The sequence below is a fragment of the Phaenicophaeus curvirostris genome, chromosome 11 (genome assembly GCF_032191515.1).
Source record: "Phaenicophaeus curvirostris isolate KB17595 chromosome 11, BPBGC_Pcur_1.0, whole genome shotgun sequence".
Lineage (NCBI taxonomy): Eukaryota > Metazoa > Chordata > Aves > Cuculiformes > Cuculidae > Phaenicophaeus > Phaenicophaeus curvirostris.
In genome coordinates, this window is record NC_091402.1 from 21721334 (window position 1) to 21737767 (window position 16434).

The 16434-nt window shown below is 57.3% G+C and overlaps 1 protein-coding gene across 1 annotated transcript in view; it reads right to left on the reverse strand.

Moving 5' to 3' along the window:
• CACNA2D2 (calcium voltage-gated channel auxiliary subunit alpha2delta 2) overlaps positions 1-16434 on the reverse strand; it is a 190250-nt gene that overhangs the window by 15653 nt on the left and 158163 nt on the right. The window contains exons 5-12 of the mRNA XM_069865842.1: positions 15910-15954; positions 7890-8028; positions 4579-4710; positions 4292-4349; positions 1964-2014; positions 1703-1802; positions 747-905; positions 147-254 (exon numbers count right to left, since the gene is read on the reverse strand). Of these exons, the coding sequence (XP_069721943.1) occupies positions 147-254; positions 747-905; positions 1703-1802; positions 1964-2014; positions 4292-4349; positions 4579-4710; positions 7890-8028; positions 15910-15954 (792 nt within the window). The remainder of the gene's footprint in view (positions 1-146; positions 255-746; positions 906-1702; positions 1803-1963; positions 2015-4291; positions 4350-4578; positions 4711-7889; positions 8029-15909; positions 15955-16434) is intronic.

The following is a 16434-nucleotide window of genomic DNA, read 5'->3' on the forward strand; positions in this document are numbered from 1 at the left end:
TCCTTGCACCGCGGTGTCGCTGCGCAGGGAGCAGTCTGTGCTCTCTGAGGGTCCTGCTCGGCCCAGGATCCTCCCACCACAGGGGTTCCCAGGAGCTGGGAGGTGACTGGGGACCCTCCTGCCTGCAGACAGCCCTGTCCCCTCACCGTCTTATTGGGCCAGTTGTACTTCTCAAAGACATCCTGCACCCGGTCCTCGCCACCATCCGTGAACATCATGATCATCTTGTTGCAGTTGGCACGCGTGATGTTAGACTACAGGGAAGAGAGACGATGCCTGAGGCCGGAGCGAGCGGTGTTGGTGCAGAGCTGAATGTGGCCGGGGGAGCTGGCCCTGACCCATCTCTCTTGCCAGCCTGTTTCTTTGGGGTGAGGGTGGCTGGGGTGAATGGGTGGGAGGAGGGACGCTGTGTGCTTGGATATGTTGTGGCTATCGCTGCTCAGCACCTAACAGCGCCATCGCTCTTTATTTTGCCTCTAGCGCGGTGTCTGGCTGGATCCAGCCCCTCTGCCCAGCTCTGCTAACTTTTAATAACCCAGAGGTGCAGCAGCTCCGGCAAAACCTCGGCTGCAGCGTGCCAGGAGTTGGGATGCCCCCTTGGCATTGCAAAGGAGGACAAGGAGCCCTCTGCACGCTGAAGCCCCAGATGCAGGGTAGCAGCTGGGTGCTCGGAGCTCTCCCAGCGCCCCCAGCACCCATGGGGGCACTGTGACCCCCAGCAGCCCGCAGCCCGGCCCCCGGCTCACATTCTGCAGCTGGTCGAAGGCGTACTCGAAGCCAGCCTTGTAGTCGGTCGTGCCCTTGGCCACCATCCCCTGCACATCCTCCTTGAAGACTTTCTTGTTCCGGATGTTGGCCTGCACCAGGTGCTTGAAGCACGACACTGGCTTCGCCTTCTCGTTGAACTGGGAGGTGGAAAGGAGGGGAGTGGGTCGCAGGAAGGCGATGGGGACCCAAATTCAGTCATCGGTGAGCACCACCCACCCACTGTGCTCAGCTCCCACAGGCAGGAGGCACCTGGAGCATCCTTGACCCACATTCCAGCAACATCTGATGTTGAGGGTGGCTTAGCCTGGGGCAAATCCAGCACTGAGCTGCCTGGTGTGGGTGCTGCCAGCACAGGGCTCGCCTGCACCCTCGCTTCTGCAGGACCCCAAGCAAGCGTGTCGTACTGAGCCGTGCCACGACAGCAGCGGGAGCAGGTGCTGTCGCTCGCTTACGGCTTCATTTGCTGGCAATAGGGCCCATTCATTAGGGGAGCAGTGATCCAAGCTAACGGAGCTGGGCCAGACACGTTAATTAGCGCCAGCGTGCTTGTGGCCAGACAGGGGAAGGCCGGCACGGGCTGGGTGCCCAGCGATGCAGATGTGGTGGCACAGCCACCGTGCTGCGTGAGGTCACGGGCTGGTGACATCGCCACAGGGGGTGTGATGTCCCTACCTGTTGATAGGCAGGATGTCAGGATTGCTCCGGGAGCATCTCTGCCCCTGGGACAGGGGCAGTTTTCATTCACAACCACTTAGAGCTGAGCCCCAGGCAGTCATTTCCTTGCTTATGTGCATGCGGGTGGTTACGAGGAATAAAAATCACATTTCTCTGCAGAGCCCCTGGCCAGGTGGGTCAGGGGGCAAAGGGCTCCTGCAGTGGAGAGCTGGGCACTACCTGAGGGGCACAGCCTTGCCACCCTCCCCACGGCACTCACCGAGGCCACGTTGACATAGTCGTCATCTGAGAGAGTGTCCAGCATCTCATAGACTGAGGTCTTCATCAGCTTGAGGGTGAGGCCACTCACACTGCCGCTCCTGGCAGGAGAGAAGGGTGCTGGGGCTCAGCAGCGAGGGGTACAGGGCCTCTGCCAGTGCTGTCCCATACAGGGACCACCAGCCAGACAGTGGCAGCCCGGTAAGCTGTGCCACCATCCTGGTCTTGCTCAGGCCAGCCACAGCTCCACCCAGGTACTCACACGTCCACAATGATGACCATGTCCTTTGGGGAGGAGGCGCCTTGGATGTACCTGCGGGGAGCAGAGAGGGAGCCATAGAATCATGGAATAGTTTGGGTTGGAAGGGACCTCAAAGCCCATCCAGTTCCACCCCTGCCATGGGCAGGGACACCTCCCACTGGATCAGGGGCTCCAAGCCCCATCCAACCTGGCCTTGAACCCCTCCAGGGATGGGGCAGCCACCCCTGCTCTGGGCAGCCTGGGCCAGGGCCTCCCCACCCTCACAGGAAAACATTTCTGCCTAAGATCTCATCTCAACCTTCCCTCTTTCAGCTCAAAACTGTTCCTCCTCATCCTATCCCTGCACTCCCTGATCCAGAGCCCCTCCTCAGCTTTCCTGGAGCCCCTTTCAGCACTGGAAGCTGCTCTTAGGTCTCCCCAGAGCCTTCTCTTCTGGAAGTGGAACACCAGCTCTCTTGGCCCATCCTTGTCTGGGAGGTGCTCCAGCCCTTGGGTCACCTTCATGAGTGAATGGGTTTGACTCTTTCTGTGGGGGTAACCCTGACCCTGCTGAGTGCAGCCCGAGCAAAGCCCAGCCAGGGCCCAGGCAGCTGCAGAGCTGTGCCGAGCGCACCCATGGCCGTGGTCACCCCGTGGTGAGGAGCAGGAGAAGCTGGTGGTGGGCAGGTGGAGGCAAGGCTGTGGCACTGTGTGGCACAGCACGGCACACCGTCAGCGACCCGCCGCTCAGTACCGTATCAGCCTAATGAGCTCTAAATGCTGAACTCTTCCATCATCGCAGGCCCTTTTCTGTGTGCTGATTACGCTGACACACACATCCATATTAAGACGCTATTTACCCCCCCCCAGTAGCTTCAAAGGGCAGGCTGATTAGGTTATTTTTAGCTACGAGGAGGAAAAATAATAATACTATTTAAATCCTCCCCACTGAAAACAATTAGGGAGCCCTTCCTCGCCTCTTGAAGTGCCTGGTCCCGCTGTGCCATCCTGCGTGGGACAGTGCCGAGCACCCATCCCCGTGACAGGCAGCCTCGTCCCACCATGTGGAGCCTGATCCTGCCACGGCTCAAGTCTAAGGGACCCTCATTATTGGCTTGATCAGGATCAGGCCAGCACCAGATTAATTAGTGTGTTTTTAGCATCAGCTACTCACCGTTACTGGGGAGGACTGGGGAAGGGGCATGCTCTGATTGGTAATCCCAGGTCCTGGGGATCCCTAATTACAAGGGATTACCGGGGCGGGATGTGGGATGCTGGCACATGAGGCTCTCCCAGCGTGGGTGCTGCATCCCCCCAGGGGGAAATTCGCGGTGGGTGCAGGACAAGGCAAGTGGGGAGCTGGGGGGCTTGGTGCTGGCACAACCGGCACGGCAAAGAGTCCAACTAAGATGCTGCGTGTAATGGGTTGTGGCAGCGCATCCATCTCCGGCTGCCCCGCTCAGATTAATACCCTGGGCTCGGAGGGAGAAGGCTGCGGATAATAGCACCATTCATCAAGGGAGGGGAAGGCAGGCGAGTGGCACTGGTGGCCTCGCTGAGGCTGCAGGCAGGACTGTGTTCCCTGGTGGGCCTGGGGAGGGCTGCGTGTGGCACCAGACCCTGGCGTGAGGGCATGAGAAGACCCCAAAGGGGGTCCCCAGGGATGTGCTGCCCCCAATCACGAATGGTAGGGCTGCTCCTCCACCGCTGGCTGGGCAAGTGTGTGATCAGGATGGCTACCGGGCAGGCAGACGGGCTAGCCGGGCTTGATAGCCCCCTCCACATCATCAGCCCCCCTCTGCCAATAACCTGCACGGCCACCCTGGCAGAGAACAGTTAATAATTAATATGGAGCAATCAAAGACAATTAACCATAGTAGCAGGGCCATTAATTTCCTGACGAGGAGAGGCGGCAGCTCCCGGTGCGGGCAGGGAGACGTGCAGGAGGGACTCCTCTGGGATTTAGGGCTCCCCAAGCATGTGCTGGAGACCGGTGCCCACTTTCCTCTCCGTGCCTGAGCTTTTAGACAGGAACCACAGGCAGAAAGAGCTATTTTGCTGTTTGGATGGGGATGCTGGCCAGGACTGAGTGCCGGCAGCCGTGGGTGCTGGGGGGAGCGGGGCGAGGGGTGGCTCTTCACACTTGATCTGCATCCAAGGATTTATCTCTCCATCCCACACGCTGCCTTCCCAGGAGCCGAGAGCTGCAGCGCGGGTGCCCCTGCCTGTGTCGCCGTGTCCGTTTGCCAATGCCAAACCATGTGTGAAATGAAAAGGGGAAGGAGCTGGCTGCTCCCCGCCGGGAAAGGCCAGTGAAGGGACCCCCCTCCCCACCTGGCACCCCCTTACCAGGGCCGCCTGCGCACGTCGTAGAGGTCGATCTTGTTGGGGGCTCTCCACGGCGTGGCTGTGGGGGGAAGGCAGGCGGTGAGCACACTGGGGGACGAGGCAAAACGTGCCCAGGGCCAAAGGGAAGCAGGCTCCGGCTCGGTGCTCACACCCACGGGCTTTGGCACAGTACGGTTACGTGTGCCAGGCGGCCCCCGGGGCTGGCGCTGGGAGATGCTCGCCCGCATCTCATGGTAAGAAGGGTCCAGGCTGCCCCCCACCACCGGCAGCCGCCCCCTGCCACGCACCGGGGTAGTAGCGGGTGACACCAGTGGCACTGCCGAACACCTGCCAGAGCAGGGAGGGATCCTCCTTGCGGTTCTCGATGAAGACGTCCTCCAGCGCCTGCGTCCAGTTCAGCTCGTTGAGGATGACGGTGGCTGTGGGAGACAGAGACGGGGCAGGTGGGTGGGTGTGAGGGAGCAGCAGAGCCTAGGATGGGCTGGGGGTGACAGGGACCACAGTGTCCCCGTGATGCGGGCAGGGAGGGAGAGGTGGCATGTCCCCTCTGCCCTTTCCCATGGAGGAGCCCACAGGGGCCTTGCAGCTGCTCCCACAGGGCTCCAGCATCACCCCTTTGCCAGCAAAGCACCCCCTCCTCCCGTCACTGTGCCAGCTCTGCTCCCTGGGGACAGTCACCAGCTGGGGAACCGAGGGGCTGCGTCTCCTCAGGGCTGCGCGGAGCCTCCTGAGCCCCGCTCTGCATTCCCACTGGCCCCCGCACCTGACGCAAAAGCAATTAAGATGCTGGCAAACAGCAGTTTTAAATTATTCAGCTATTAACGCAAAAGATAAGCTGTCGGCAGCCCCAGCCTGTGATTAATCAAGGGGGGCTGCTGGAGCGCGGGGAGCTTTGGCCTGGGACCACGGCACGCAGCCGGCAGCACCCCGAGGCCGGTCACCGTTCCCTCCTGGGGGACCCTCAGTGAACTTGTGGAGCGCAAGAGCTCTCAGGAGCAGCCCATCTCCTCGGTGTTGGGCAGGGCAACCTGTGTAGTGCTGCAGGGGAGCCGGCGTGCATTTGAGGAGTATATTTAGCTCTCTTAAGGTTTCCTCCCACACTTCTCTCTCCCTGAAACACTGTCATCACCCGCTTAAGCCTATGCCATGGCTGCAAGGCACTGGTGGTACGTGGGCAGGGTGAATCCCAGATCCTCCATCCCAGCGGCACCGCTGAAGACTTCTCCTTCCCTAAGGCAGGTGCGCTTTCCAGCCATGATTTACTCCATCCGTATCCCCCCAGCCATTCCTCAGCGCTGCGTCTGCACTCAGCACTGTTATCTGGGTACTCAGGTTGATTTCTTGTTTGGCTGTGCCACAGGACCCGGTTTTCCCAGGAGAAGGGGCTGTGAGCCACCTGCCTACCGGGAGCAGCCCCGGGCAGTGCTGCCAGCCCCGGTGCTGGGCACTGACACATCCCTGCCAGCGCTTGCACCCCCAGGTTTTAGGGGCTCATCAGGCACAGCAGGCTTTGCCAAATGCAGCCCCCATACCCTCCCCACACACAAATACAGCCTGTGCACAAATGCAGCCCCTATACCTTCCCTGTGCTTGAAAGTACCCCCCATATCACCCCTGCACACAGACACAGCCCCTACACGTCCCTATGCATGAAAACTGCCCCTGTACCCTTCCCTGTGAAAATACACAGCCCCTAGGCCACTCTGCAGTCCCTGTAACCATCCCTGTCGTCCCTACGCCATCCTTGCACGTGAACACAGTCCCTAAACATCCCCTACTCCCTCCCTGTGCTCCCCTTCTGTGCAGGATGATGAGTGGCTGCTCATCAGCGAGGGGGCTGTGTCCACGGTCAGCACGGCTCCCGACCCCTCTGCTGAGGCCACTGCTGCCAGCACCCCCAGTGACACCCCTGTCCCCATCCCCACCTCGTCCCCGTCCCCATCAGGGTGAGCCCAGCCCCGCCTCGCCAGCGAGCAATTGCAGATTTAATTAAAACTGGCACAGTAAATAAAACACATATAGGATGTAATTTGCGTGTGTAGTGAGGGGTGACGGCGGAGGGTGTCTCCACAGTGGTTTAATTAGCGTGCCAGGCAGCGATAGCGCCTCTCCGCCCGGGAGATGCTCCCTGCCTGTGGCTCTGCAGGACCCCTCAGCAGGAGGCACCCTGTGCCCACCCCCCAAACCTGCTCTCTGGGGTGCAGAACACCTTGCCCCGCACTCCAGCTTTTCGGAGCACGGTCTGATCCCTGTGCTCACGAAGTGCTGTGCCTGTGGCTCCGGCCCCTTTCCCCACCTGGGACCCCCGACTGCCCTGTCCCCTCTCCAAGCAGCCGTGAGTCCCTGGAGCACATTATCTCCACCTTGCTCTTGTCCTGTGGCCGAGCAGGGTGATTTCTGTGGTCAAGGCAGGGCATCAGCCCTGAGGAGTTATAAATATTTCACCCCACGCAGCCCACTCTGCTCGCACGATGTGCTTCATTAGCCGCCTGGCCTGTGCTAGCTGGGTAATGCAACTAATTGCAAATTCCTAATCCACTGCCACCATCGTGGTGAAATCCTTACACCAATGTGGCTCTGAGCACAGCTGGACCACGAGCCCGTGGACCAGGAGAGCGCCTCTTGGAGTAGGAATGTGAGCTCATCACCCATCACCACTGGACCACCCGAGAGCCCTTGGCAAGTGCCTCCGAGAGAAGGGTGAGTGGGGATGGTGTTGCCCTCAGTGGTGTGGGGAAATGCAAGAGCAGGCTCTGGGGTTGGCTGCAGGATGCGTCCAGTTGGGAGAGGTCCCCAGCTCGGTGCAGAGCTGCCACTAGAGGGAAATGGAGACCGGCTGTCACCAGGTGCCACAGCAGCAGGGCGAGGTAGGAGAGAGCTCTGGAAGCTCACGGACTGTGTCACCTCCTTGCAGGGACTGAAAGCTGGTGTGGCACGTCCTATCCCATCCATTCCCTCTGTCCATCCCTCTCTGCCTGCTCCCAGGCGGCTCCACCGACCCTGTCTCCCTTTCTGGAGCATCCTATGCCCTTGGGCAGGCGCAGGGCCATGGGCACGGAGCGATACCCCCTGCGCTGTCCTGCCAGCGCCCTGGGCTGCCTCCCTGTGGGATTGCAGCTGCTGTTTCTCCCTTTTCACCACCTCAGCCCCAGGCAGCCCGAAGCCGGTGAGAAAGCATCCCTGCTTCACCCTCTCCCTTCTGTGAGCAGCTGCCACCCCTGTAATGACACCTCTGTTGCCCTGATCATCTCCAGCGACCACTTTGAACCTCGCTGAGCTCCTCTCCAGGGAGGATCACAGCCACGTGGGCACAGCCAAGCTTTAGCCTGTGCCATAATTACCATTTCTTCTTAGCTCTCCATCCCTTCTAACAACCCCAGATTCTTTCGCTCACGCTGATCTATTGAGGGTCCCTGGGTTGGGACATACTGTCACCTCTGGCCCGATATGGTGACTCTACCTGTTCTCAGTGCAAACTTGTCCCAGCACCAAGACCCAGCTGGGACACTCCAGTCTGGTGGTTCCTCCCTGGCAGGAGAGGTGGAGGCTGAGCCTGGCTTAGCAGTGCAGAGAGGAGTGGGTGAGGAGGAGCACTCACAGCCTTTGTAGATGTCCGTGGGGATCTGCACGGCAGCGTATGAATAGTTAACCCTGGTCTTGAAGTTGGCGTCGTCAGTGAACTCCAGCTTCAAGGAGTTGGATTTCTCCTTCTCGATCTCTTCTCCATCAGGATCATCCTGGGGACGGAGCAGAGCATATGGGGTCACCCGGAGGTGCCAGCATGCCAGGAACATCACCACCCAAAGCCCTTCACCAGATGTCCCCACTGTGGAGACCAGCAGTGCTGCTCTTATGAAGGGGCTGGAGAACAAGTCTTACGAGGAACAGCTGAGGGAACTGGGCTTGTTTAGTCTTGAGAAGAGAAGGCTGAGGGGAGACCTCATCGTTGTCTGTAGCTCCCTGAAAGGAGGCTGTTGCAAGGTGGGTGCTGGGCTCTTCTCCCAAGTGACAGGTTATAGGACAAGAGGGAATGGCCTCAAGCTGCACCAGGGGAGGTTCAGATTGGATGTTAGGAAAAACTTCTTCACTGAAAGGGTTCTTGGGCACTGGCAGAGGCTGCCCAGGGAGGGGGTTGAGTCCCTATCCCTGGTGGGGTTTAAAAGATGGGAAGATGAAGTGCTTAGGGATATGATTTAGTAGTGGACAGGTACAGTTGGGCTCGATGATCTCCAAGGTCTTTTCCAACCTATGATTCTATGATTCTATGAACATTGGCTCTCGTGCTGGAGTTGGCCCACAGCCCGTGCCAGCAGCACGTGGGAGCGGGTGCCAGGTGAGGATGGGCTCTGGTTCCCTTTGCCTCTCTGGCTTTGGTAGCACAGCAGGTATTAAATCAGACAGAAAAAAAACCCAAACCACCCCAAACCAAAAGAACAGCCTTGAAAATCAATTAGCAGCAAAAGGCAACTATCAAAGAACAAATTAAAACGGAGTGCAGCTTAGCGTTCTGTCAATAAGCAATGCAAACAATATTTAATTATTATGGAGAGCTGGTGAATTCCCCACTGCCAATGCTGCAACGCGCTCCCTCGCCTCCCCAGCCCTTGTCTCCCTTCCCAGGGCCCGGCTGCCAAGGCGGCACCGGAGGCAAAACCCCCCCGGGAATGCAGGACAGGACTGAACCCGCGCTGGCAGGACAGCTGGGGGACAGGGTTGGAGCCGAGGTGCGGGGCCATGTGGGAAAGCAGGAGAAAGAGGGTGGCCTCACTACAGAGCTGGGAAATCACCTCCGCCATCCCATGACAGCAAAGAAACCAGGGAGAAGGTGCTGGTTCCAGGCTGCTGAGTCCCTGCTGCGAGCCCAGTGGCCCAGGAAGGCTGTTTGCAGCTGGCTGGGAGATGCTCAGCGTGGGGAGGAGGCGTCTGCTGCCGCAGCACGTGCCCTTTGTGTCCCTGGAGCTGCATCCCTGCCGAAGAGGGGCAGACATACCGAGAGACGCATCCACGGGCAGGGATGGGCAGGACAGGGTAGAGACCAGGCAGGGTAGGAAGTGCAGTGCCAAGCCCAAGCTGGAGCACAGGATGGCTCCGGCCACCTTCCCAAGGCCCACGGCTACAGGAGCAAAAGGGGCAAGGGAGGTGCAGGAGAGCAGGAGTGGATACGGCTGCCAAAGAGCCTGGCAACGGAGCCAATTCCCCTGCAGGAGCAGCTCAGTGCCTCTCCCTTTGTGCCTCCCCCCAAGCGCAGTGCCTATCTCGGAGCCCATGCGAGGCCGTCTGATTGCAGGAGCAGAGATCAGCCCCGCAGAAACGACCGTGGACGTGACTGGAAGTGCGAGCAGCTCCAGGCAGGGTTCACGCCGTGCTGCGCTGGGGCGGCCGCCCGGACGGATGCTCCACATCGTCCCATGGCAAAGGGTCCCGGCACCAGTGGGGACAAGGGGTAGGGCACAGTCCCACCCTGCTGTCCTCCACGGCCCAGCACGAGCGGCTCTCCCACTGACCAGGCTCGTCACGACAAAACCCAGGGGACAAAAGAGCTGCATTTCTTGGGGGAAAAAGCTATATATTTAAAGGAAAATTTTGTGTTCGGGAAATAAACTACAAAGCTCATTTAAACCCCCCCTTCTCGTTTCCCCTCCGCGGATGATGCTGAGTGATGCCACCTCCCCTGCGCCCGCTCCGGCCGGCCACCCAGGCTGTGACATTCCCCTGACATTGCGAGGGGTGGCCAAAGCATTCGCCACAGCTCGGGAGAGTAACAGGATTGATAGGCAAGGTCTGGGCTTTAATTTCAGATTGTAAACACACCGCCGAGCTGATCCCATCCTGGCACTGGGGCTCCAGCCACCCAGAAAGAAGCTGAACTCAATCACAGCTGCAGCAGCCACCCGGGAGGCAGGCAGGGACTGTCCCCACGTCCCCTAAACTGTGCTGCTGAGATTGAGATCCAGATTACGCTCTCAATTTCATGTAAATCCAGAGAAAAGGCACACAACTGACTGCCGGAGCCCCTGCAAAGCCGCGATGCTGCAGCAGAGCTGGCTCCCCGGCTGCGTGCTGGGCTGCGGGGTAGCTGGAGAGCAGAGCCAGGTCCAACCCTGCCATTAGCTCGGGGCTCAGCTCCCTGGGGGAAAGCGGCTGCACACGTAATAGTTCGAACTGCCAGCTTCCCCAAGCACCACAAGGTGATTTAGAGGCACCTGCTGAAAACAGGCTTTAGATGGGATAAACCCATGACCCTGAGGGCACCTACAGCACCAAAACCTCTGCTTGTGACACAAAATCTCTTTTTTTTCCCAAGCCTTCTGACACCTCCCTGTCCCTCCCCGTCTCAAATCAGTGGGGGACCCTGCCTGGATCCAGGTCATCCACTGGGAAAATCCAAGCTTCTTTATTTCCCCACGCTGGCATGGATATTCCCTATTTCACCGTTGCTGGAGCCACCGTGCAGAATACCTGCTCCTCTGTTTAGCATTATTCTGTTGTATCACCCGCTTCCGAGGGGCTAATTTGTATTCTGCCAGGTTCGGCGCTGTCTGGCTGCTCTCATTGACGCTGCCGTAAAGAGGCCCATGTATAGATCTCCGAGACAAATCTCCAGCTATCTCTGCGTGGGACACTTCATGCATCACTGACACCCATACGACAAACAGACCCACGAAAGGAGCCGATGGTATCTGAACTACATTTATCCCTTATCCGTAAATCTCCTGACCTCAGCCGAGTTATTCCTGTTTAAACCAGGAGGAATTTGGCCCCCAAAGCGGGGTCATTTCGTAGAATCATGGAATGGTTTGAGTTGGAAGAGACCTCAAAGCCCATCCAGTCCCACCCCCTGCCATGGGCAGGGACACCTCCCAGTGGATCAGGGGCTCCAAGCCCCATCCAACCTGGCCTTGAACCCCTCCAGGGATGGGGCAGCCACCCCTGCTCTGGGCAACCTGGGCCTCCCCACCCTCAGCGTGAAGAATTTCTTCCCAATGTGTACTCTATATCTTCCCCCTTCCAATTTAAAGCCATTCCCCCTCACCCTATCATTCCACGCCATTGGAAAAAGCCCCTCCCCAGCTTTCCCGGAGCCCTTTTCCATACTGGAAGCTGCTCTAAGGTCTCCCTGGAGCCTTCTCTTCTCCAGCGTGAACAACCCCAGCTCTCCCAGCCTGTCCTCATAACAGAGGTGTTCCAGACCTTGGATCATCTTCATGTCCTCCTCTGGACCCATCGCAACAGTTCCATCTCCTGCTTACGTTGGGGATTCCAGAACTGGACACAGGACCCCAGATGGGGTCTCACAAGAGCAGAGTAGAGGGAGACAATCCCCTCCTTCGACCTGCTGGCCACGCTTTCCACCCAGATGAAGGCAGGCAAAGCTGTCACCAGCCCAGGTGGAGCTGGGAGCATCTTGGCACTAGGCTGGAGCTACAAGCAGCCAGCTTAGTAAGGCCAGAGGAAAAAATTCTACATTAAATTTGTATTAGAGCAAAGGAGAATATGATTCAAGCTCTCCTGGATTTACACTACGAGCATCTCAGCAGGCTCTTAGCCAGATTTTGCAGCATTCCTCATCATTATAGTTCAAAAAAACTTCAAAGCATCTATTTTATGTCCGATCTGTTGCAATATGTGCAACGTCACATAAATAGATGCCACAGTTTGAATATATTCTTTGCTACACACCATTAGAAATTGACTCTGTGGCAATATATCAATATTATACATATTTATAGCTTCAGCAAGGAGTCATCGCACGCTGAGAGCTTTGCCATCTTCAGTGCTCTAGCAGCTGCCTTGCCAGTCACAACATTTTCTCTTGAATCTCCCAAAATGACAAACAGGGGACAAAATCCAGAGATGCCCCAACGCCCAGTGAGCACCAGTGGCACCAGGCAACAGCTTCCCTGGAGGCTGCCACGCTCTGGGCCAGCACCAGATGGATGCTGGCTGAGGAGAGCCCCGGGGCACAAGGACTGTCAGGGGGCCCCCCTGGTGCTGGGGTTTGGGGCTGCGGATCGAGCCGGGGATGTGACCTGGTGCAGCGGCGACAGCTCCCAGGGATGCAGACACCCCCGTTCATCGCTCATCTCCATGGGAACGAGCCATCACAGCTAATGATGCCTGCTTCAATGGCAGCACCACCGAGCGCAGGGCTGATGCAGCTGGCAGCACAGGCGCCCACTCTGGGATGCTGGATGCAGTCTTGCAGCTCCAGACAATCCCAGGGGGGTGCAGCCTCCCCTCACAGTGCTCCCCCTGGTACCCTCATCACCAGCAGAGATCCTGCAAGCTGCAGCATCTCAACAGCATCCCATGTCCTGCTCCTCACGTGCCTGACCGAGAACACATCGCACCCAGATCCCAACACATCCTTTCACATTTCCCAGGGGCACCCATCCGTGCTAAGACCAGAAGAGTCAGCGAAACACTGATATCAACATTAATACTGATTATTAATCTACCATTAATAATGAATATGAATGCCAAACCCCGACACGTGGCTGAGAAACTCCAAGCTCCTGCAAAAGGGCCTTTCTCCTTAAGTATCTCAGTTTAAATACCTCAGTTCTGGAATCCCCAACATAAGAAGGAGATGGAACTGTTGCGATGGGTCCAGAGGAGGCCACGAAGATGATCCGAGGGCTGAAACACCTCTGTTATGAGGACAGGCTGAGAGAGTTGGGGTTGTTCAGCCTGGAGAAGAGAAGGCTCCAGGGAGACCTTAGAGCAGCTTCCAGCACTGAAAGGGGCTCCAGGAAAGCTGGGGAGGGACTTTTTCCAAGGGCATGGAGTGACAGGACGAGGGGGAATGGCTTTCAGTTGGAAGGGGGAAGATACAGAGTGGACATTGGGAAGAAATTCTTCACGCTGAGGGTGGGGAGGTCCTTGCTCAGGCTGCCCAGAGCAGTGGTGGCTGCCCCATCCCTGGAGGGGTTCAAGGCCAGGCTGGATGGGGCTTGGAGCCCTGATCTAGTGGGAGGTGTCCCTGTCCATGGCAGGGGTGGGACTGGATGGGCTTTGAGGTCTCTTCCAACTCAAACCATTCCATGATTCTTTTCCTGAAATGCAGCACTTTATGCCAGGGAGGGAGACAATGTGTTCACCAGCCACATTCCTGCCTTTATAGCCACCCAGGTTATAAATAAACCCCAGCCTCTCCCACCAGCCCCCTCCCCCTTCACTTTTTTTAATCCTTGCCAAAGGTGCTGTTTAGTGATCTTTCTAGACCATTTATTTCGAAATTACCAGCCAGAGGAGAGACGAAGGGGGAAAAAAAGGCAAAAAAATAGAAAAAAAGGCAAAAGAAAGCAACTTCTGGGGCTGATAGCTTATCGGGAGGAAATCCAAATGTCACATTAGTTGAGAAAGCTGGAAGATTAAATTTTCCAACACCCTTCATCTGCTGCTGACATTTAGGGGCTTTTTTTTCTCTCTCCTCGCTGCATCTATTGATGCATTTACTAGCTCGTGGCCGGACCCAGCGCTGCTCTCCCCTGCCCCAGAAGCTGGCACAGAGCCGATCACTGCCAGCCCTGTCACTCTCACCCTCCCCAGGGACCTCGAGCAGGTAGGTGGGTTCCCATGCTCACCTGTCCTGCTCTGCTGCTGCCCCCGAGGCACCCAGCCCAGCCACCAGCTCACACACTGGTGGCACTGGGACACCCAGCACAGGGATTCGGGCCTCAGCTGTGGCTCAAACACCCTCCCCTGCCATAAACACAGCACTAAGACACTTGGCTCGTGATACCCAATCAAGAACATCCACCAGTTTGACCACTTCTCCTTGATAAAACCCACAGCCCCTGCTAGGGCAGACAAGAGTAAACTTTGCTTCTGCAACAAATTCCAGAGACTTGGGGACCTCCCAGGAAAATTTTCTGATGTGCCCATTTGCTAAAAAGCACTTGGAAATCCAAAATCTGGTGAGGAAGATAGTGGAGCTGAGGGATGAGCAAAATGAATAGGAAGCTCATTTCTTTCTCACCGTAGTTAAAGCTGATGTAAGGCTTGTGAATAAGTCCCATTTAGGTTGAATAGGCATTGTCCACCAGAACTAACTCAATTTCAGCTAGATTTGCTCAATTTAAATATAAAAACTGAAGCTAAATAAAGAAAAGATGGGAAGAATGTTATTTAGATCCATTCAGACCTTTTAGTATCATCTCCCTCCTTTTTTATTTCACCATCACCTTCTTTTCTCTCCATTATTTTTGCTGGAATTAAATTTCCTGGGGTTTCGCTGGGAAGCAGCAACAGCATTAACAGGGAAGCGCCCTCCCTGCCAAACCCACACACCTCGGCAATAGGACACCCCGATTTGGCTGGGTATTTCCCTTGAGGAGGCCAGAAGTCAGTGTGGCCAATGACAGATTCGTGTGTCCCTTCCCCTTGAGCAAGGACCAGGGGCCAAACCAGCAGGGCCCCAAGCCCTCCCATGGTGTGTGGTTTCTCCCTGGAGCCCAACGTGCCAGGAGGGCTCGGTGGATGCAGCTGTGAGGTCAGGATCCTTCCTATTTCCTAATCCTGCCCCTGCCTGAGGGCTCTGGGGCTGTTTAGCCTGGAGAATAGGAGGCTGAGGGGAGATCTCATCGGTCTCTGCAGCTCCTTGAAAGGAGGTTGCAGCATGGTGGGTGCTGGTCCCTTCTCCAACGTAACAAGCGATAGGATTAGAGGAAATGGCCTCAAAGTTGTGCCAGAGGCTTGGATTGGATTTGGGGAAAATTTCTTTACCAAAAGAGTGGTGAAGCATTGGAAGATGCTGCCCAAGGAAGTGGTAGAGTCTCCATCCCTGGAGGGGTTCAAAAAGTGTGTAGACGTGGCACTTTGGGACACGGTTTAGCAGGCACGGTGGGGTCAGGCTGGTGGTTGGACTGGATGAGCTGAGAGGGCTTTTCCAACCTCAACGCGACTCTATAAAGACTGGCCCCAGGGCACTGACTCCGGCTGGGATTCTCTGAAGCTCCCACCCTGCTCTGCTCAGGGCTCCTGGCCAGCTCTGAGGACACCGTGACGTGTCTGCTCCCCAGTGGCACCGCGCCGAGAGCATCGCTGACCTGGTGAGCCCCTGTTGTGGAAGGATCCCACAGCACAGCACAACGTAGGAGCTGGGTGACCCATCACCTACCAGCAAAGCAGGGCGCTGTGGGGCAGCAACCACTGCTGCCAGAGCATCCTGTGCCTGCCGTGCGGCACCTGAGTGCCGTCACCGTCACCACACAGAGGAGCTGGCAGCCCCCTCGGGAGCACCGGGAGAGCAGAGCTGTCAGCTCTGTATTTAAAGCACTGATTGCCAGAAATCACAGGATGGCTTTGCCGGGAGGGGGGCAGAGAATTAGATTCAGTCTCTAATTAAAGGTTCATTCTTCATTTGAATTTCAGATGCCAGCTTTAATTTTAGAAACTTTTGCAGGCAGCGGAGCGACCTGCCTACCTGCCTGCTGCTGCCGGCCCCGCGCCACGGGCAGATGCCACCGTGGGGCCTCTGCCCCACCTCATTACAGCGGCTGTAACGAACGCTGGCCATGTGCCCCCCAGCACGGTGCTGGGATGGCTCTGGGAAGGGGCTCAGCCCTGGGATGGGGCGGTGACCGTGCTGGCAGTGCAGCAGGGATGATACTCACATATTCGGTGTCGGCCTTGGAGTCATAGTACTCGATGTCTTCCTCCTGCAGAGAAAAGGAAGAGCTGAGTTAATGCCAGGCAGGAACAGGGTTACTCGCTCACCCCCTCTGTATCTCCATCACATCACTCAGGACTGAGCCCTGTGCGCTCCACGCTGTCCCTGGGACACGGCTGGGACCCTGCATCCCGTCATCCGCTCTCCAAGGACATCTGCTCACGGCCACCACGGAGCCACCGCAGCGCATGGCCACGGGGTGTGGGGCTGCATCCCGGGACGCTTCGGTCCTGCCGTGAGTGCTGGGAGCCGTGGGAGAGCTGCGCACGGGCAGCGTGGCAGGAACAGGGAGAAGAGCACCCTCGCTTCCACCAAGAAACACACATCGTTAATTCGGGGTATTTAGAACCTATTTAGGCAGAAAAGTCTGCTCAGATTCCTCTTCCCCACGTGTCAGGATGCGAGGCAGCTGATAACATTCCTGAAGAGGCAATTTGGCGAGTGGCGATGCTGTCACAACAGCGTTCGT